The 22165-nt window shown below is 45.5% G+C and overlaps 1 protein-coding gene across 6 annotated transcripts in view; it reads right to left on the bottom strand.

The window, feature by feature from the left end:
* Positions 1 to 22165, bottom strand: part of EXD3 (exonuclease 3'-5' domain containing 3) — a 2855457-nt gene that overhangs the window by 1978523 nt on the left and 854769 nt on the right. For all 6 annotated transcript variants that reach the window (XM_085610760.1, XM_085610799.1, XM_085610781.1 and 3 more), the window contains one exon: positions 7235 to 7402. In XM_085610760.1, the coding sequence (XP_085466886.1) occupies positions 7235 to 7402 (168 nt within the window). The remainder of the gene's footprint in view (positions 1 to 7234; positions 7403 to 22165) is intronic.

Genomic DNA, 22165 nt, shown 5'->3' with positions numbered 1-22165 from the left:
CCCATGGCGTGCAGACCTTGACCCCAGGAGCTCTGCTCCTACACCCGAGTGGTCTACTCGTAAGTAGGCCATAACTGAAGGCCCCCTTCACACCAATGGCGAACACTGGGCCCCTGCACTCTGCATCTGGCCGCCCCAGTGACACTGGTGGTGCATCTCGAGTGCCCATCTAGACCTTGGGGAACCTTGGTTCTAACGCCCAAAACTCCCACTCGTAAGTCGTGTACTTACCTGAGAAACTGCTAACACTTTTTCTCCCATAGGAACCCATATTATGAGATGTTGGGTCTAAAGTGTTGAACTGATGTTTGTATGGAGAAAAGATAACTAAACTGCAAAGTCTAAAAAGTCTTACGTGCTGTGTATTGTAAGATCCTTAGGTGTGGTATCCAGGCATACCACCCCCAGTACTTAATGTAATCTGAAAGTAAACAAAAAGTATCTTTAAAGTAATTTCTGTGTAATTCAAACTACTTTTTAAAGTGATACCAAGCTGTAATAATTTCTAATCCACCCTCAATTACATTTCTGTGTGAAGGTTTACAATTGAAGTATATTTTACCTACCCATACCCAGTCCTGTTTGGTTCCAGAAATAAAATACAAGTATACCTTTTTTATACTTACCCAATTGGTCTGGATTCAGTCTCTGAATGTGTGCATCCATCTTGATTGAGTGAATACAATAAATCCTTAATGCACCCTCGGGATAAGCCTAACTGCTTGCTCACACTACCACAAAGAGAGCTGTTAGTATTTACCTAATTTAGCCTCTGCTATATCTCTGGGGAGTCCCTGAACTCTTTACACACTATAACTTACTTTGGTATAGTATATACAGAGCCAGCTTCCTACAGAACTCAGCTGGCTCCCCATTCAAAATCAAACACAATTAAAACTCCTCACCCACACTTTTATGGTACCACATAACACTGACTTAGCCTACTTCAACAATCGCATCTGCTTTCAACAACCTTCCAGACACCTCCACTCATCCGGACTCCAAACTGAACGAATCCCACGCAAACTGAAAACCATATCCGGCAGTCGAGCCTACGCCTACTTCGCTCCTAAAGCATTATTCAACTTGCTGCTACACATCAGACTCTTCTCCTCACTTCTTAAATTCCTCAAGAAACCTAAGATCTGGGTTTTCCCACTAGGTCCTAGGTGTGGCTAGACTAACATCTGCTCAGCGCCAGGATACCCTACTGGGCGATAGAGGGCACTACAAATCTGCATAACATCACACTTGCTTTGACACTCTGCACCATACCATGGGGGCCGCCAATGCCAGCTCAAGCCAAACCACCGGTACCTGCAAGGAGGGGGAGTGCAGGGGACTGCAAGCCCCAGCACTCTTAGCACCAGGAGGCGTCGTCGCTGCTTTCCCGTGCCCGGAGGTGCGTATGATCATCTCGCGGCTCCCGCAGGGCAGGGGCCGCCAACGCCAGCACAAGCCAAACCACCGGTACCTGCGAGGAGGGAGAGTGCAGGGGACTGCAATCCCCAGCACCCTTAGTGCCAGGAGGTGCCGTCGCTGCTTTCCCGTGCCCAGAGGCGCGTATAATCATCTCGCGGCTCCTGCAGTGCGGGGGCCGCCAACGCCAGCACAAGCCAAACCACCGGTACCTGCGAGGAGGGGGGGGGTGCAGGGGACTGCAAGCCCCAGCACCCTTACCGCCAGGAGGCGCCGTCGCTGCTTTCCCGCACCCGAAGACGCGTATAATCATCTCACGGCTCCAGCAGCGCGAGGGCTGCCAACACCAGCACAAGCCAAACCACCGGTACCTGCGAGGAGTGGGAGTGCAGGGAACTGCAAGCCCCAGCACCCTTAGCGCCAGGAGGCGCAGTTGATGCTTTCCCGCACCCGGAGGCGCGTATAAGCATCTCGCGGCTCCTACAGCGCGGACGTGCCCGGGCGAAGCCTGGGCAAAGGGCGGGCCCGTCTGCGCCCATCAGAGACCAGAAGAGGCCGGGCTGGGCCAGGTTTCTTGGTCCATCCATATTGGATTCCAGTGGCCAGTACTCTGTCTCCTTAGAACACGGGTCAGTGGACTAAAAGCCCGCGAGGTACCTTCATGACCTTTTTTTTTTTCATGGTGACTGTTGACTGTGTCCCTTTAAGTTATAATTTTAGTACCAAGTGTCTAGTGTTATCTTTAGCCCCCAGGCTGTACGCTTATGAAGTGCCCCCTGTTGTCTCTACCTTGAAGCGTAAGTGTTTAAATCTGGTACTGCGGGTTACATCAAGGCAAAGTGACTCTTGACTAGTGGTAATGGGCAAAAGGAAATTAACTGTTGGGGGCCCTCCAGGGTTCAATGCTGTAAGTCCAGTCAGGAGGATAGACTCCTTTTCAACCAGAGCGGCTAACGCCATAAAGAAGGAGATAGCCCTGACAGAGAAAAGACTCTCCCTGGAGACTGAGAAATTAGCACTGGGCAATGCTGGGCACGGTTTAACTCAGGAAGAAAACAGGGTCCCAACAGGAGAAATGTGTTCTACTATACCCCCAGCCACATCGTCAGAAGGCCTAAAGGGTGACCTGGATTCACTCACTGTTATCTCCGCAGCCACCTTAACAGTAGGTGATGATCTGGACTTCCCCCCCTAACCAAGAGAAAACGAACTGGCGGAAGCAAAGCCCCGAGAAAGTCTCTGCGGATAAAACAATTCCTCCACCAGCCGAATTAAAACTGGAACTGCTGCTGGATAGCCTTTTTGCAAGGCTAGAGACTATGACCAAAGCCTTGTTAGCACCTGTAATTTTAAGCTAGAAGGCATTGAGTCAAGATTAGATTCTCTTGCCGCCATACAAAATAACTGTTTCTTAGGGCATGACATAGCAGTTCGAGGGGGGGGGGCGGTCACTGCATCTCAGGTGGTCCTTCGGGAAGTGCAGGTCTCGCAGGTGGCCCACAGAGATGTGCAGGAAATTGCTAATGAGGACCTGCTATCTACACACCTCATTCCACCACAAAATGGTTATGAGTGCAAAGAAATGTACACTTGCTCTTCCGCCCCAATCAGCGCCTTTAGTAGCCGTGCTTCTGGGGGACCCTCCACTTACATCTGGAACCAAGGAAACTTCCTTGGATATTATACATAAACCCACTCACTGGTGCAATAATAATGTGATTAATGGCTCAAATATATCTCCCGACATCATTTGGATTGGCCACGGGACTAGGAAAAACGTTGAGGGGGACTGTATAATCGTTAATTTTAGGCACGCTGCGCAAGCAAAAGCATTAGTAGATTGCCAATACAAGAATGGCTCCAAATCTAAAATTAGAATAGTCTCATTAGAAACATTTTATCCTTTTAAACACCTCCTAGAAAATTGCGACTGGCAGGCGCTGTTTAAGCTGGTTAAGCCCCCCCAAGACAGAAGCACGAACACTACACTACCATTAACAAATCGATATCTACCACTAGCTAACCCCCAGGGACTTGATGCAAATGATTGACTAGTGATGGTAGCAGGGACAACACAGGCTAAAAAGTCACCACCTAAAGCTCTTATTGAACCAATTATAGTTGCCCCTACATCCCAAATCTCGCTGGATAATCTTCCAAATTCCATCCCTATTTCAATCATCCCCGATGATGTCCCAACGAAGGTACTGTGCTGGAATATAGCTGGCCTTAGGTCAAAGAAGGGCAATATTTATTGGGAAAACTTTCTTGTCAAACACCATATCATTGCTTTACAAGAAACCTGGGAGCCCAATGATTGTTTTTATCTCGCCGGCTTTACTTCGTTCTGCAAACACGCACTCCCGTCGAACATGGGCAGAGCTGGGGGGGATGTCTTCTTTTAATGTTCAGTCTTAAACTTTCCTATAGAGCTAAATTTATTGATTCTCCCTAACCCCATGTGTTAGCAGTGGAATTGTCAGAAAAGAACCTCCCCATCTTGCTAGTGGTAAACTTGTATAATTCCTTCTCCAGGACTCATGAGACCGAACATCTTCTGGCCTTAGAGGACTTACTGAAAAACTATGGGGAAGGAAGTCAAGTTTATTATGACACGCTAATTTTAAGGGATTTTAACACCCGCAAGTGCTGCCTTAACTGCCCCTCAATGCCAGAGGAGGAAGATGACTTGCAGGCGTCAAACCACTTTGAGCACACACCATCAGGTAATCTCTTAGAAGGCTTTCTTTCTGCCCATAATCTGCACTGTTTACAGCAATCAGATATTTCCGCCCTGGTTCCTACCTATGTAGGTAACGGTAGCTCAAGCACAATTGATCACATTTTTCTATCTGCTTTATTAACACCGGCTGTACAGAATTTAAGCGTTACTTGGAACTGCTTTAGTGACCACAACCCTTTAACACTGGCTCTCCTCCTCTCTTCTGCCCTTAAAAGGGGGTCTGCGAACCAAATCACCAATATAAATATAAGTACTAAAGATCAAGCACAAAGTTTGAGGTGGGAAAAGATTACCCCAGAAAGCTTTTTAGAGAACTTGTACACCATATACGCCTCGGAGCTTCAAGTATGTATGGACCAGGCATTACATATCGATTAAAACCAAAGTGAGATGCGCAAAACTCAAAAGGTAGTTTGATGACACTTGCTCGGCTGCTCACAAGGAGCTAATGCAGGCCCTCAAGCAAAAACCGAGGGATCCAATACTAACTGGGAGCTGTAGGAAGGTGTATAAATCCGCAGTCCATGAGAGGAAAAAACAGTTAAGGGAGTATGCCTGGGAGGAGCTCAGTCAAGCTAGTGTCCTGTCTGATAGCTCTAGATTTTGGTCTGTAGTTAACTGTGCCCTTTTTTCTGATGTGTCAAACTTTAGCAGAGACTGCATAATACCTGCAGAGAAATGGGTCCAGCACTTTGGCAATATCTAGTGATACCAACTTAGCAGAAGCCGTGGGGGACACAGTTCCCGGACGAGCAAGTTCCCCCCTCCATTTTAGAACAGATGAGGTCTACAAAGCTATTACATCAGCATTAGGCGAAAAGGCCCCTGGCCCTGATGGGGTACCAGCGAACCTTTATAAGGCTGACCCCAAAGTCTGGGCCAAGATTTTAACACTTTTTTAATGCCGCATGCACCCGTGGCTTCCCTTCGTCATGGGCAAAGGCGGTCATTGTCCCCATTTTTAAAAAGGGCCCCCGGAAGATCCGGCATGTTATAGACTGATTTCGATCCTAGATTCTGCGGCTACAATTATGGGGAAAGTAGTTCTGGATCGCCTAACAACCTGGCTTGATCATGCTAATATCATTTCCGATCTCCAATATGGATTCAGGCAGGGGAAAGGGACATTAGATCAATGCCTTAATCTTCATCTGGTGATCTGGAAGTACACTGCTGCCAAGGGAGGGGTTCTGCGCTTGGCCTTCATGGATCTAACCTCAGCTTTTGACCTTGTTAATAGATCTAAATTGTGGTTGATCCTCCGCGACATGGGGCTAGATGCAGAACTGATCTCTTTCCTGCACACTGCTCACACAAATACCACGGCTGCGGTACGGTTTAACCAAGACAGCAGCCTGACAGATTCCTGGGCAGTTGGAAGCGGGGTCCGGCACGGATGCATTCTGGCTCCCCTGTTGTTTACGCTATATATTAATAAACTGGGGGATTCTTTAATATCTTGCTGCAAGGACATACCCAGGGCCGGCACCAAAATTATCCCCGCACTCCTGTATGCCGATGATGCGGTTTTACTGTCTAGAACCGCAAGGGGCCTGCAACAACTTTTAAACTGTTTTATAGATTTTATGAATTCATTAGATCTAATTACAATTTTTAAGAAATCACATGCGATGACCATAGGTTCTCGAAATTGCGGCCAAGGCCAAATTTTACTGTAATGAGGCTGAGTTAACCAAAGTATCCACGTTCCCATACCTAGGGGTACTTTTCAATGACCAAGGTGCTTGGTGTGCTCAACAAACACTTAAAAAGAATGTTCTAGTCAGAGCTGCAGGGGCTACTCTGGACTTCGCAAAGGGACTAGGGTCAAAACCCCTCCCCGCACTACTGAAGGTCTATAACGCAAAATGTATCCCTATGGCCACGTATGGATGTGATATTTGGGGCTACAAAGACGCAAAGGGAATACAAGGGGTGGAGAATAACTTATTGCGTAAACTTCTTTCGATTCCTGTTGCTAGAATTGGAAGTGGGCTACATTTCGAACCAGATTGCGGTTGCCCCCTTGCTACGTAGGCTGAGAATCTGAGCCCAACCTTCCCCAAATTTAAACCAACTCATAATTTCGGATTGCATCGCATTGGAGGGGGCCCTACACATTCCTTGGCTGAAATATATAAAGGAACAGACAAGATGTCTTGGTTGTCCGGAGCTGTTCCTGGTCACGAGGCCCCTGGGCAAGACCGCCATTAGAGATTTTAAACTGCAGTACATGGATAGGCGGCAAGGCCTCAGGGAGGAGATTGAACTGGTTAAACCCTCAGTGAGAAGGTTTGTCACACTGAGTCTGGGTCGGCAGATGCAACCATATTTATCTTATGTCAACAAACCATATCATTGTTGTGTCTTGACGAGGTTCCGTCTAAATATGGTCCCCTGGTTTTTGGCATTTCTCAAAGGTTATTCGAAACCGGAATTATTAAAACCCTGCCCCTGTGATAATTTCTCAGAACGGGATACCCTGCATCCAATGTTCTTCTGCGCCTATTAAGATTCCTTGCGCAGGAAGCACATTCTTCCCCTACTTAGAGATTGTCAATTTGTCCAAGTGAGGCCGGCCTTGTTCTATCTTCAAATGCTAGCCTCACCCATGGTTTGTTTTGGGGGGGGGGGGGGGGGGGGGGAAGTTTTTTAATCTGGCCATTAGACATAGGACTAAGCTGTCGTTGCAATAGCTATCCTGTGTTATTAATCAGTGTAAATATGCTCTCCTAAATCATGTTATGTATTTTTAAATGAGATATTACCTATGGTCTTGGCTCACTGCTCTAGCACTGCTGCACTTTATATGATATATCCTTTGAAGGTTTTTAACATGATCACTGTAACAGTAATGCTGGTTGATTTTATTATCTAATGTATTTTGATGAAATGTGTATTTTTATAAAATTGTTCGCTTTTATGGCTCTTGGCTGCCGAATAAAGTACTTTTGACTTGACTTGAGTGTTTTACCAGGGAAGGACCATCACTTATCAGCTGAGGCTACTGAATACAGATCATGATTCATCCTAGCCCCCAAGGTTACTGCCACTCTGTAAACAAGCACTCACCTCTTTGTACTTGCCACTGAGGTAAATGTTACTGACATGACCCAACAAAAAGTCACGATCCGCATTCTTAAGTTGGTAAATCTCGATGAGCGGATCAACAGCGTTTGTTCGTCCCGCCGATATCAGCCCAAACACACGGGCCTGCAACTTCTTCAGCCATAGCCCAGTCTAGGAATAAAAAGACAAGGCCAATGTTAATGACGACAGACCATGTGTGAAAAACAACCCTCAAAATGCATTATACCACTGTGATACAGTAAAACACCGCAGAAAGTGAGGGGTCTAGAAAGCTTTATTTAATTATGGTGCACTACATAGTACAAAGAAAGTTGGCCAGTGTAAGGGCACCAGACAAATAGTTGTACAGAATCACAGGTGTGCGGAGGGTGACAGAGGTTGGTATAATTGTAACTACCCCAGACTACAGATGTCTTTCTCTTCCACCCATACCAAAAACACAGATATTTAGACATAGCATGGAGTCAGGCTATCGGAGCAGAAGTATAAAAATCACAGTAGTGGGTTACTCATATTTACCTCTACGTCTCAGACAAAATCTGTCCGAAGACGCTGACAGGTTATACATCAAGCTGGAGACTTTCCTAATCATATTGGGAGAGTTCTTCTACAATCAGAAGAAGGGTTTTGAAAAAACTCTCAAAAAAGGATCTCCATGCCAATTAAACATTCAGCAAGGAGTGATGAGCAGGAAGGGCAACCTTGTCTCCATGAAAAACGGTATATATAGAAATGACAGCTCACTAATCTCCCTGGCTGCAAAACCTACAATGGTAAAATGGTTCTCAATGCTACCAGTTTAATGTCATTAGATGCCATGGGTTCAAATGGCTTCTGGACCAGGACTGGATTAACATTCAAATCCCATACTAGACAAAGTACTGAGAACGAGAAAATGAGAAGAGAGATTCATGGAAACAATAACACTCTGGATTCATACAAGTGTCCATCGCCATCCTGTAGGACATGCAATCAGGGGTGTAGCAGGTCCAATAGCACCAGCGCCCACAGGGGCGAGGGGCACGCTGCACCCAAAGTACAGCTGTTCTTTTGTTGCCACACGAAATGCTGGTCTTGCATTAGGGCCAGTAGCGTCTTTGCTATGCCACTGCGTGCAATACTCTAGTCTCTGCCAAATTTAGCCAAGTAGGAAGTAAAAAAAAAAAAAGAACATGAGCACGTGTACTAGAAACCTCTCTAGCAAGTTGTCAACACGACATTTCGAAAAAGATAAATCTACCTTTACCCAAATATCTCATGAATACCCTGCCACCAAGTGATGGGACTAGAAAATGTGTCTCGCAGCTATTTAATGAAGACTTTGCACAGCCAGGTTCACTTTTCTCACATAGATAACCAATAATGCCAGTACCAAGGGTAATTGTTTTGGCTGATGACAGAGGATTTAGCAAGAGGGAATAGGAAATAGAAGAGACTGCATAGACTAGGAATAACAGAGGCACCATATAGATACCTGTATTCTCTTACATGGTGGGTGTCTCATAATCCCATCTTGTCAATAGGATCGATAGCAAGAGAAAATAATAATGGAAGAAGGAGAAGCACTACAGCTCATCCAAGCAATCAAATAAAAAGCTATTTTTTAAATATATTAACTTGACTGCACATCAGGCCCTGGTGGATCTTCAGGGGTGTACTGGTTGCAGAATGTGTGTGGGGTGGCCCTCACACATACTTTGAAATCTGTGCAGGATCATGTCTAACAAATGTCTCAGATGTTACATGGAGTCGGGTGGAATGCACTTTAACATTCGATGGATTAGCTTCCCACTGAAAAACAGAGAGGTGTGGCTTATAATCTTTGTCAATAGTGATTCAGGATGCCATTGGGTGATCAGGCCAGTGCATGACATGGTAAAGAATGAAGTTAAGAGTGGGATGGACCTCTGATTGGAGGGACAGATCCAGAAAGCAGGGAAGATGGCACAACTTGACAGTATTAACTGTAGAAAGGAAGACCCCTCCCCCATCTAGCCTATGCCCATAGGTCCTGTTATCTGCCAGGTGAATTGTGGAAGCATCTATTTGAATACAAACCCACCCTGTTGCTTGCTGTAGTATTAACCATTGTTCACTAAAATAATTTAATGGATGGGTGCTTTATGACACTGGGACCAGGAGTTGTCACTACTGGCAGCTGCCAGGATTTTAAGGTTGAAGAAAAAGAAGCATGGGATGCTGAAACTGAGCTTCAGGTACAGGAATAATCCCCATGAATGGCCAGCATTCCTTGCCTTGGTTGAAAAAAGTACACCTCTGTCTGCAGAAGACGCAGCATGTAGGCACAAGGATGATGGGGCACCGGGGCATAACCTGACCTATTGTAGCAGGTGATATGAATAGAGTCAAAGGGAAGGCAAGATAAACTTTACTGAGCCTATAAGGAGGCTTATTCTAGGAATACCAGACTCCTGTTTATCCAAGAATAAAATGTTTTTGTGCGTTTTTTTAAATTTTATTTCAGAGGTGCCACAAAGGTGTAAGTGTCTGAGAAACCCAGTCCTTGAACATGGTTTTGAGGACTGCCTGGTCAGTTCCCATTTCCCGAGTGCCTGGAGATAACTGTTTAAGCTGGCTGCTCTTTGTACCAGGACGCCTACAATGTGGGAAGCTGGAAGGAACATTCTTTGAGAAACAACCCAGTACCAAAAGTGTAATACCAGCAAGCAGAATTATAGTTAACAGGTTCTCCATGTAAACCAATTGTAGTGCTGTCAGCGTTTTACGTTGGCCGTAAACAGGGAGGAACGCTATTAGAGCTAGGAAACACTCCTTCAATTCCAACATCAGTTTTATCCACCAGCACTGTAACTGGTAATTCTCCGCAATAAGCCCCAGCTATTTTCAGATAAGTCAGTGGTAACCAGGGGTCTTCATTGGCTGCCTATCTCTAAGGAAACGTAGCTTGAAGGTATTTAAGTTTTCTTACCCCTCCAGCCACCATTTAGAGCAAGAGACTGCTTTTGATGTACACGGTCTGACTGAACCAGGCAACTATATCATCAACTTAAGTCTTGGATTCCACTTCTGATGCCCTGAGCGGTAAACTCTGTGCAAGAGTTTTGGTCCTTCACTCTATTATTCAGGCCCCATTCAACACCAGCTAGTACTGGTAGATGTCTGTGCTCTGTATTTTTACCAGTCCAGATACTGACGTCCACCCCATTTTTACTGGCACTCCCAAATATATCAGATGTGGATTCTGAGCCCAAGCTCCAGCCCTGCTCCAGATGCTCCAGTAGTTTCCCCAAACCCAATCAGTGTGGTAGATGATACTTCTCAGCTATTGCTTTGCAAGAAGCAAATATTTATTCTTCACAAAGAGAGAGTATGAGAGGTTATTTTGTATAGCTTCTGCAAATCCTCCCATACATCGCAAACTATTCTTATCACAAGATGCGATAGGTCAGGTACCAATTGGTTCGTCTGCTAATCATCAATCCTACAGGGTTATAAAATATATTAAGAGGAGACACTTAAGCCACCAAATGGTGGCATGCTTAATCATTGGTGTATTCTCTCACCTATGTTAGTCATGGTCACCCGGATGGACTCAAGCTAATCTGGGAGCTCTTATATATTCCGTTTTCTGGACAGTTGTGGGGGTCCAGTTAGTATAAAAATAACTATGGGTATATCATAAATTTCTTTATTCAATGGGAACCATATGGTCAAAAACCTGAAGATAGGATGTTCAATGGAAATCCAATGACTCAGACATCCTTATATTGACAACATAATGGCAGACTTTCAGGAATATTAGATTGAGAACCTACATTTTGAACAAAGAGGATGATGAGGACAAAAACAAAAAAAAATACAGGATTATGAAAGGAGACCACTTTTACACCTACGGCATCAGTCATGCCACCAGAAGTTCTGGCCTTTGAACACGCTGTCAAAAATGAGATTTAAAGCTTGAACAATAACAAATGTGATATTTATCACAATCTATCTCACCTAGAAAACAAGCCATGTGACATCTAGCAGACCTGGATACAGTCGTCATCAAACCAGCAGACAAAGAAGGGGCGACCATAATTTGCCCACTACAATGAACAGAGGCATGCCTCAAATTATTGAATGATCAAGGGACTGTAAAAGTTTACAAAGAGACCCCACCTCTAAATTCTGAGGATATTGCATACATGGTGGGGACAGTCAAATAGAATGTTTGGATAACCCCCATGAGGCTGATTATTTGCGTGGGAAACAACACACATTCCATATTTTTAAAATCTCCCAAAGGTCCATACAGGCCAGACACCCCCGCCGGGATGATCAGTTGGATCAATAATCGGGTCGGCACTTGAACCACTACCAAAATGTATCGATTTTTTTCTAAACAAGCAAATGAGGAAGGTACCTACCTACTTACAGGACATGAAAGCTATGCTGAATCTCATGGAAAGCAAAACATTCAATGTAAAAGACAATATATTGGCCACAATGGATGTAGAATCACTATAGAGCATATAGTATATACATATATACATATAGTATACTATAGTAGCCCTCGGGGGAATCATTAAGAGTCCTCGAAGCACTAGTTGAAAATGAGCCATGGAATTCCAATACTCCCAAAGACTTTATTCTGGACTGTGTGCATATAGCACTGACAAGGACATTTCCAGTTTGAACAATAGTTTTTCCTCCAGACCCATGGCCCTTCCATGGGTAGCACATTTGCATAGAGCATAGGGTGTCTATATGTACACAACTTTGAGTCCACATATATTATTTTTTTATTTTATTTTTATTTGCTTTTCATTACAACACAGCCACATAAGCAGAGCAGACAGATAAACATTACGATTGTGAGCACATCTGAGACAACATCTCTAAGGTGGTCAGAAGGGTTCCAAGAGGGGCACCAGCAGGAGGAAACAGAAGGGGGGAAGGAAAGGCCCAACGTCCATGCCTATTCTCAGAGGGAGGGTGGCGAATCCAAGTCCAGTATCTCAGCCTGATTCACCCGAGGATCATCTGTACCTAGCCATAGTGAGACCTCATTTCCTCCAAACTTTCATACATTTCTTAGGACATCCTCTGGCTGCATACACCTCTTTCTCTGCCTCCAAGCACATGCTCATTTCTGCTACCCATTGTTCTGCAGTGGGCTGGGTTCTTAGTTCCCATACTTGTGCAGTATCTCTCTTAGAGACCACTAGGATCAGGGAACAAAACACTATTTTCCTGCAGGCTATGTCGATGTACCCCAGGATCCCTTGGGGGATAAAATGTGGGTTTAAGGGGATACTCTCCACCAATTTGTTCTCTAGCTTCCCCAGGATGCAGTCACAGTATGTACAGATGTTCGGGCATTTCTAGATCATATGGACAAAGGATCATACAGGGGCCCCACATAGTAAACAATACACACTGGAGATTTTCCCTATTTTACGTAGTTTGTCCCTCGCTAGGTACACCCTGTGGAGAATTTTCAGTTGTGTCAGTCTGAAGTGGACCCTGATTGCCACCTCATGAGGCTGCATCAAGGCCATCTTCCAGTCTATGTCCTCCATGTTGTGCTCCCAGCGGTTCATAAGGGTACCCAAATTGTCAGGCATATTGCTGATGATCACTCTGTAGGTGGCCAAGAATGCTTCCTGCCTCATCAGGGCATGCCTGAATTAGGCATATTTGCAGTACTGTGTGGCTGGTAGGTCGTATTTCTCTTGTAGTTGCTAGAAGGGTTTCACAGCTCCTTCCCAATCACATCACCAATGAGATCCAGGTGGTCAAAGCCATGCAGCTTTCCGATCTTCTGGAGCATACCACTCTGCCACAAAGGTGTAGCCTTGGTCACCCTTTCCTTCCATCCGAAAAGGGCCTTAGTCCTGTCCTAGGCCCCGTATCTCAGATCTGCCCTTGCCACTATAAAAGAGGTGTCTCCATGAGTGGGGCCCCATGGAGCACCTCTCCAGGCGCACTGTGGGCTTATCTTGGGACATGGGCCCTATCCTTGATTACCTTGAGCTTGGAGGCCCAATAGTATGCCATAAGGTGGAGGAGGGCGATCCCATCATTGTAGACCAACTGACAGAGTCCCCAATGCAATCCTGGGAGGTTTTTCATCCCGCAGTAACTGCTGTATCTACCTGTCCAACTGAGCAAAAAAGGATTCCAGAATCGATAAGGGGGTACTTTGCATTATATAATATATCTTGGGTAAAGGGAGCATCTTGAGGATGGCCGCCCTACCTAGACTCGTCAAGGGCAACTTTCTCCATCTGGCCACACCCCCCTGTAATGCCAACATTTGTAGCTCAAGGTCTCGCTCTCGGAAGGCCTCCGTGTCCTGCATCACCAAGATGTCCTCTGGTCCCATTGCCCCACTGTATAAAGTGCTGATTTTTCCCAGATGACCCTGTACCCAGAGTAATCCCCAAAGGCCTCCACCTTCTCAAGTAGAGGTACCAGGTTTGTGGCAGGGTCAATGACGTATTGTAGGACAGTGTCCGCATATAGGGAGATTTGCTACTTTAGCCACTGCAGTGCCCCAGCCTAAAGGGAACGGATGAACGGATCTACGCTTTCCCCATTCATGTGGACTGCCGATGTCGGGTCAGTGTATAGCAGAGTTACCCAACTGCAGAATCTCAGGCCAAAGTCAAATCTTAGAAGTAAAATATATTCTTGATGAGAATAATCAATAACATATGTATTTGGAAATTTGACATCCATATTATTTTTATGATTTGAAAAAGATGAGCATTCATTACTGTCTTAATCAGTGATTAGTGAGAAAAACATTATTGTTCGATTAATTAAAATCTTTACAATAGGAAATCACTCTGATAATAAAATGTTATTAAAAGAGATTCAGGGATACAAAAGTTAAAATGTTTGATGGTGCGTAATTACATAAAACCACGGGGATACCAGATTCGATTTTTCATGATTTTCCTGATGGCATGCGTTTTCTATATGAAATGTGTGCCAAGGTACTTCGTTACTAAAAAAAACTTTCCGTTAAAACAGAGTGAAAGCAGTGGACGAGGCACAAGTCAAAAAAAGTCCAACTCTCAGAACCGCTTGCTTTAAGGCTCTATCTAGTTTCATTCCTTCCCCATGCATGGGGAAGGAATGAAACTCTGGAGTCTCAACGGAACTCAGAGCCATGAGGTGAAGTGAGGAGCCGGTTTGCCACGCGAGGCCACTAACATGTAGTTCCAGAAAGGAGATGGCGACTAACTGCATATTGAGTGGAAAGCTATCCAGTACAATGTGGTGAAAATTTGGATACTGGCACTCCCACGGCAATAACCTTTTTGCGGCTCCTGACGAACTTAGTTAACCGGATGTTGAGTATCGGGTTCTCTGGGTTCATGGCTGTTAAAATGGCAAGAGCGACCACCGAGTTTCTTCCATTTGCCCCGTAGCAGTGTCCTTCGATCATTGAGTAGGGCAAGGACACGCCACGTGCTCAATCGACTCCGGAGTACACCCACACCCCCTGCACATTGTATTATCATTTGAGCAGCGCCAATCTGGCAAGTGGTGCAAGAAAGGCCATTCACCCATCCTGAGGGCCCCAAATCTTTTTTCATGCTATGGCATAGGTGCATTATGGATATGGCACCGCGTTCCCTGGTTTAAACGCTGTTAAAACCGTCCAGGCGTGTTTGCATTTTGCCAGTTGTGCCCAATCGGAGTGGAAAGACTTTAAAATGTATTGAGAGCCTGCTGGGATGGGTTAACTCCCCAGATTTCAATCACATCCAGCATTTGCAATGAGTGTTCTAGGTGGCAACGGTGTCTTCGTCCCGGTAGGCTAGTTGATATTTCTTGCCGCAACATAACCTCCAGGCTTTCTTCTCTTGAAATGCGCAGTGTGTTGCACAGCTTGATAAAAGCACTGGTCCCAAACCCTTGATGATCTAAAAGGTCGAACTCAAGTCTTATCTGAGCTCGGGATGAGGATTTCGGTGGACGCCATACTCGCTTGAAGATTCTAGTTGTTATCTTGTTCACCAGACAGGTGTCTTTTCCCAGCATAATGTCCTGGCCATAAGATAAATAATTGGAGATTTTAACTTTCATGATGGTTAGTAGTGGGGACAAACTTGGGCCGTATAACTGCCTTGCAAGCTTGGTTAGTGCTACCTCGATTGACAGAGCCTTTGCCCCAACCACTTCCTTCTGTTTGGAGAAAATGCCTCGAGTCCATAATCAGGGGGTTAACAACATAAATGAAATTCTCAAATTCACCATATCATTAAGCCGAAGAGAGCAATCCTTTCAGAGCTAAGTATCCAGGCTCAGCATGAAACTCTAATATGTGAGGTTGTATTTTATATATCTTATATATCTGAATATATTTTATACCAATAAACCGCAATGATATTTGATACCTTCCATCTGCGATCTTTAGGAGAAAACCCCCCTTTTAGTAAGTTTTTGCATTTAAGGAGGAATTGAACAGAAAATATTTGTATACCCTTTTATGTGCTATGATCAATGTTTACTTTGCCTGTACGAATTATGCTTCTGTGTTTCAGTGCTTTGTAGGAACCATCAGGCAGCATACTTGCACTGTATGAAGAACTCATACACAACAAGGACAATAATCAATTCAAATATTTGGAGCACCGGACAGCATATATTGAACGGAAGGAGAATGCATTGGAAAAACAAGCACTTGCAATGCAGTAGGTCTCGCATTTACACAAGTTTAAGCTATTGGCATTGTAAATGACAATGCCTTTTATTTAGGTTTTAAAAACGAAAACAAAAATAAAAGGCATTGTTATTTGCAATGTCAATAGCTCAAACTTGTGTAAATGCGAGACCTATTGCATTGCAAATGCTTGTTTGACTCCCTATCATGCAGCCTCTTTTTGGCCTTGCTTTTGGGGTTTGTGCCTCAAGCCAGCGAAACCTGAAAGGAATTTTGGACTTGGCTCCTAGCGACAGGCCTTACTTGCACATCCAGTGTGAGCTGGTTGTTTGTTTCTGTCATATGAATTTACTGAGACCCAGTTTAAATTTATCAAGTTTCTGAGGCCAGTGCATTTGTTCAGTCCCACCTAAATTCTGGAAACCTGCTCCTCAGCTGATTGAGCCATTGCTGGTGGTTGATTCCATGTGCAAATTACAGACTTTCGAGCAGTTGCTTGAGATTTATTTAGCCTTATCTCCTGCTCTGGCCACATAAGTTGGCTCTAGGAGGTGTTATGTGCTGAGTAGATGAACCAGCTAGACGGCATCTCCCCAGTTCCTGACTGCCAAATTTTAGTGGTACCTATTATTGGGGGTGGGGGCAGGCATTTAGATCAAAATCATAACGCACATTCTTCGTACTAAACTTCCAGCAAAAGGAGGAATGAAAGGAAATGTTCTGTATGGCAGCAGCTGTGAAATAGAGCACCATACCAATTACAATGCAGAGCAAATCGTGCTACCTAAATTTTGGAAACCGTTGTGAAAATGCTTTTTTCACTGGCACCCACTTTCTGCGCAGAGAATCAGTGGTGAACTTGACTTGTGCCCAGAATGAAAATAGAACACATCAGGGTAAAAGAGAAGCATGTTTTCCCCTTTCCTTCCTTCCTGGTAGTCTGTGGGCTTGATAATCTTCCTGTCACCGAATGTGCCCCTCGCATACTGGCTTTGCATTTTTTTTATTTATATCACTGGCATGAAATTATGGTTAATCCAATTTATGTAAATGGACTATATCTTTCCAAAATAGGTCATCTTTGTTTTGTAATTGTCCATACATTTGATGTACGTGCTATGAAGAAGGGAAGGCCTTTAGGGGAATGGTTTAATAATTCACACACTCTCCTCCTACAATAAATACAGCTTCAATGTGTCAGTGGATTCCACTACTGTTATTTATTGTTGACCACTGGTTAAAAAAACACTACTAAGCAACTTCACTCAGGCTGATACAATGACTTGAAAAAGCTCAAGGGCAAATTAACCCCCAAAGTGAAACTTGTTTCTCAACAATCTTCCACAATAAATGGCACATCAGTGGAAGACATTGAAATATTGGCGCTCAAGGAAATCACGATATTACCCAAAGATACTTTTTCATTTACAATAAGCTCACCTGCGGCAAAGATTAACCCATTCGAAATCACACTGTTTGTGGAAATCTTTTATTTAATCAATATGGCACCGTTCGAAGAGCGTACATCCAATACCTCTTCTTGTTTTGTATATGAGTGAGTACAATTTTAGTAGAGAAGTTAACATTGTCAGACCCACGTTTGTGGTACAACTGCACGCCGAGCTGTGACCCGCAGCAACCCGGGCAGGGAGTGACTGTAAAGTGAAAGCAAACTTGTGTGCGCACTTGGTGGGGTAGCGCATTCCAGGCGGGGGAGCGGACCCTTTGAAGTACGATGCCAAACGGATTGCATGGCGGCACGATGCACGTGATTGTGCGCGTGCGCGCCATGCAATCCACTTTTGGGAGCACTTTTGGGACCCCCTTACTAGAGTCTCGCATAGCGATTGCTACGCAATAGCTAGGCGAGACCTAAACAACGCATATGCAGTTTAGACAGTTTAGCAGTGTGATTCACATATTCCTCGATGACACCATGAAACAAACAAATACTGGGTGAATGTGAAAGGCAGCTATTGTACCGAAGCTTGCTTGCAAAACCCAAATATTGAATTAAACAAATAAAATAATCTGAAATTGAACTCCTCAACCCCAATCTAGACAATAAAAACTGGGACATTTGTAATAATAATAGTAAGAATTCCACCTGATGCTCTTCAAAAAACTAGCAGCAAACACCTTCAGCATACCGTAACTGCATTCAGACAAGCTATACTGCTACTTGTGAAAAATCATGGCTACAAAGTGGCGAGTGTCCCGTACCTCACTGGCTACTGTTCTGTAATAGCTTGCAGCCACTGTCACAGCACAGTACACCTGGAAAGACCAGCAGTAAGAGATAACTTAAGGGGGTGTTGTCACCATTTGTAAACAACATGGAGACTTGGCAGCCTTTCTCATGAGCAGTGATGATTTATTCTCAACACTGTTGCATTCTAGCTAACAGCAGTGGTAGTCTCCTCCACAAGGGTTTTTGGATGACCAAATTAGGCTACTTATCCATAGGTGTCAAAGACTGCATGCTGCAAAAAAGACCCTTCTTGATTGGCTGAGGAAAGGGTGGCTTCTTTCAGCAGCCTCAGTACCACCAGTGACTTAGAATTCATATGAAAGGGGTCCAGTGTCTTCTAAAGAGGGTCAGTGGCATAGATGGGGGGGGGGGGGGGGGGGGGGGGGGCGGGGTTGCTGGAGCACATGGTAAGTTATCCTTTTTTAAATGCTATTCTAACTCTTCATCGGTCGCCTCTCTCTCTACCTCCCCCCCACCCCTGCTCGTTGTCGTCTGATGACTCCCAACCTGCTCTTACCTGCACCGGCCGTCACGGGGGCAGTAAACTCAGGGATCACTCCTGCGGGCAGCAAAATCTCTAGCTAACCCACTGGCGAGGGTCCCAGATACGAGGGAAAAAAACACAAAGGGCAAAACTTCTTGGCAGTCTAGCTGATATTTAGTTGTAGATGAATGATGCCAGGGCTGATAGGCAAGGCACCAAAACTATCCCAAGCCAGAGTGGAGAAAGAGTCCACTACAAGGTCTTCAGAACTACAGAATAAGATAACAAACTCACTGAGATGTATTCATCTCAAGACAAAGCCTCCTTACATAGACGAGACAGGACATAATGGTTAGCATCATCTTGTATTGGGAAATTCAAGCAACAAAAACGGGGATAGCGATCATCCTGGATTGAAATAGTTTAAGGCTAGCCACACCTTTTCAGGCAGGAGAAAAAGAAACCCTAGTTTCAAATCCTCTCTCTTTTCCATACTGTTGCATTCTACCTGCCACTCTCCCAGATAGGCGCACCAAACTGCCCACGGAACAGCCCTTCTATTGACCACAGAGACACTGACTCTAGAAGAGTAACTGAGCATGAGGACCAGAACCAGTTGCAAGTAAAGTCGAATCAAGTCAAGGGAAGAGGCAGAGTCAGTTACTATATACCCCAATGGAGAGTGCAAACACCGGCCTGTGGCAGCCCGGACACACTGGCAGGGTGAAACTAGGCACTCACAGTTTAGAGGAGTCCTTCCGGGAACATAAAAGCAGACCCAGGATTAAGTCACATTACCTTGCAATGTTGTGCTGTAAGACATGCTTTTGATAGCTGGCACTCAGCCTTTGGCACTCTCCACATTTGTATTGTTTTCCCTTTCCAGTTCCCCCCACATTAGAATTCTTCCCTGCTCCTAACTTGTTTTTTTTTTTGCAACATTTTATTGGGGGTTTATATACATCATGAACATCATACAAACATTATACACATAACTTTCGTGAAAGCTGCTGTATGCATATGGGGTTCTAGGGTGTTGAAATGGCCCATGTCCGTTGTCCAAAAGTGGGGCTGGCAGGGCCGGACTAGCCGTAGCGTTGGCCCTGGGCAATTTCCTGCTGGGCCGGTTTTGTTACTGGGGGCCGGTTTTTGAGTGGTGGGGGGCGTTTTTGTTACTGGGGGCCGGTTTTGCAGCGGTGCTTTTCACTAGAACCCCCCCCCCCCGCCGAACACGGAGGAGGTATGCAACAGTGGGTATCAAATCTGGATGGGTGGGTGGGTGTAATGAAGGGTTGTGGGGGGTAGGGGTGAATCCTCTGATGAGGAGGCTTTGTTGAGTGTCGTCTCCCATGATAATCATGTTGTTGTGGTGGAGGGTCCAGAATGGGAAAATTTAATTAGGACCCATAGAAACAAAAGGCTACCCCCCCAGTAACATCCCAGGGCATGGAGGTATTGTAGGACGGGTGATGTGGTGAGTTCCATCTGTACCGATCGAAGGGTAGCCTGATGGCAGTGTGTTAGTTGGCAGTAACGCCAATGATCCAATGGCTGGAGTCCGAATTCCATTTAAAGTGACAGGAAAGTCTTCAGTAGATTACCATTGTACATTTGATCTAGATAGTGCAGCCCTTGTGTGTTCCAGGACTCCCAGTAGAACAGCGTGCCCCCAATGCTTAGGTTGTGATGTGATGTGAGTTGTACCAGAAAGGCGCCTTTAGGTGTAGGAACAGAGACATGCCTACTAATCTGTGTGCCTCCTTCCAAGATGCCCCCGTCAGGCCTGGGTTAGAGGCTCTGTGGGGAAAGGGACAAAGGTCACCAATTAGGTGATGCTCTAGCCGTGCCCATAATGGGGCGTCCTGTTGTGGGCCCAGATGGTCTGCTACTAGGGAGAGTTGGAACGCTGGGTATAAGGAATTTAAGTTGGGCAATCACAGTCCTACTGCCTCCATGCCTGCCCAAAGATAGGTTGCCCAGAGCCTAGGTTTACGACCGCACCTTACATAGGCATGAATATCTGCATCCATCTTCCCAAGTAATGTCCGTGGTATTTGTAAGGGGACCATTTTAAGCTAGTAGTTGAAACGAGGAGCCACTGTCATCTTAATGGTCTGTACACCACCCAGTGGAAGAGATGCAGGAGGGAACACCTCTGAAAATCCTGTGATCCATCAGTGGGAGCAGGTTATCCTCCAACATACAAGGGAGGCTTTGATTGATCTCAACTCCCAGGTAGGTAAGTCCTATCAGGGCTCATCGTATGGGACAGTCGTAAATACAACCTTCTGTGGGTGTGCTGGGCACAGGAAGCACCTAGCTCTTTGTCTAGTTAATTTGGCATCCCCAAAGGTGGGAGAAGTAATCGATGAGCAAAATGGTGGCTGCTATTGAGGTCTGGGGATGGAAAAAGGAGAAGTAGGATATCATTCGCATAAAGAAGTGCCTTTCTGTAGGGATCCCTGACAGCTGCTATAGGGATCCCTGAAACTGCTGGTGATCACTGCCACTAGTGGCTCTAGAGCAATGAGGAACCAGAGGGGGAGAGGAGGCCCCGTACAACTGAGAATGGGCCGGATAGGAGTCCACCACACGAGCCCTCAGCAACCGGGGTATTATAGAGGAGGCGTACCTTTTGAATGAAGTCCGTTCCCAAGCCCATGTGGGTCATGACATGGAAAAGGTATCGACAACTGCTTACTTGGCGTCCAGAGAAAGCGCTAGGAATTCATTCTTCGTTTGCTACATGTGAAAGGGGGGGGTGTATCGGGACCGACGATTAAGGAGGAACAAATACGCCTTCTTATGCTTTTAGGTTTTATTAGTTGTCCCACAGTCTTTTTGCTAGTCGCCAGGCTTTACCCAAGGAGTAATCACGAACCCAAAAAGAAAACGATATAATAAGGTAAATTATAAGGGAAGAGCATCCGGATAATGTCTTCTTATCCTGGTCTTCCTTCAAGCTGCCAGTAGGGCTCCTCGTCTACTTCCTCTCTGTGCCGGGTCTGGCCTCCTTGGGGGTTGTCAGCGCTCTCCGTAGAAGTATAAGGAACCAAAAGGGAAGGAGAAAACAAAGGGACAACTCGTGAGGACAACTTGTCCTTTTGTAAGCTTGTTCAGGGAGGGAGTGAAGGATCACCAGTGCAGAGGCGGTATTACGACCCACCCCGAGACCCGGCTCCGTACCCGATTTAGCCACGCTCCTTCTTAAGCGTGGCTGGGTGGAAAGAGGGTCCATTGGCCTCCGGGCGTTCCTCGGTCTCCGGTTTCCGTCAGGCAGCGTCTCTGCTCCTCTCGGTAGTCTAGATCCCTTCTCTGGTCTCCCAGCTGCAAACACGGAACTCGCGTCTTCCGGTTTTTTCTTCATTCGTTGTCCGGCTTTTCTCCCAGGCGATAGGCTCAGGAGGAATTAAATCTACCTCCGGAGGCGTGCCCTTATGTCGTGGTTTTAGCAGGTGTGCCCCCATTAAGGCCTGATCAAACAGAATCATGGGAGCAATTACGCTGTAAGAGCGTGGATTGGCTCTCCAAACA

This window comes from Triturus cristatus, chromosome 1_2 (assembly GCF_964204655.1).
Source record: "Triturus cristatus chromosome 1_2, aTriCri1.1, whole genome shotgun sequence".
Taxonomy (NCBI): domain Eukaryota; kingdom Metazoa; phylum Chordata; class Amphibia; order Caudata; family Salamandridae; genus Triturus; species Triturus cristatus.
This window is presented reverse-complemented; position numbering and strand designations above follow the sequence as displayed.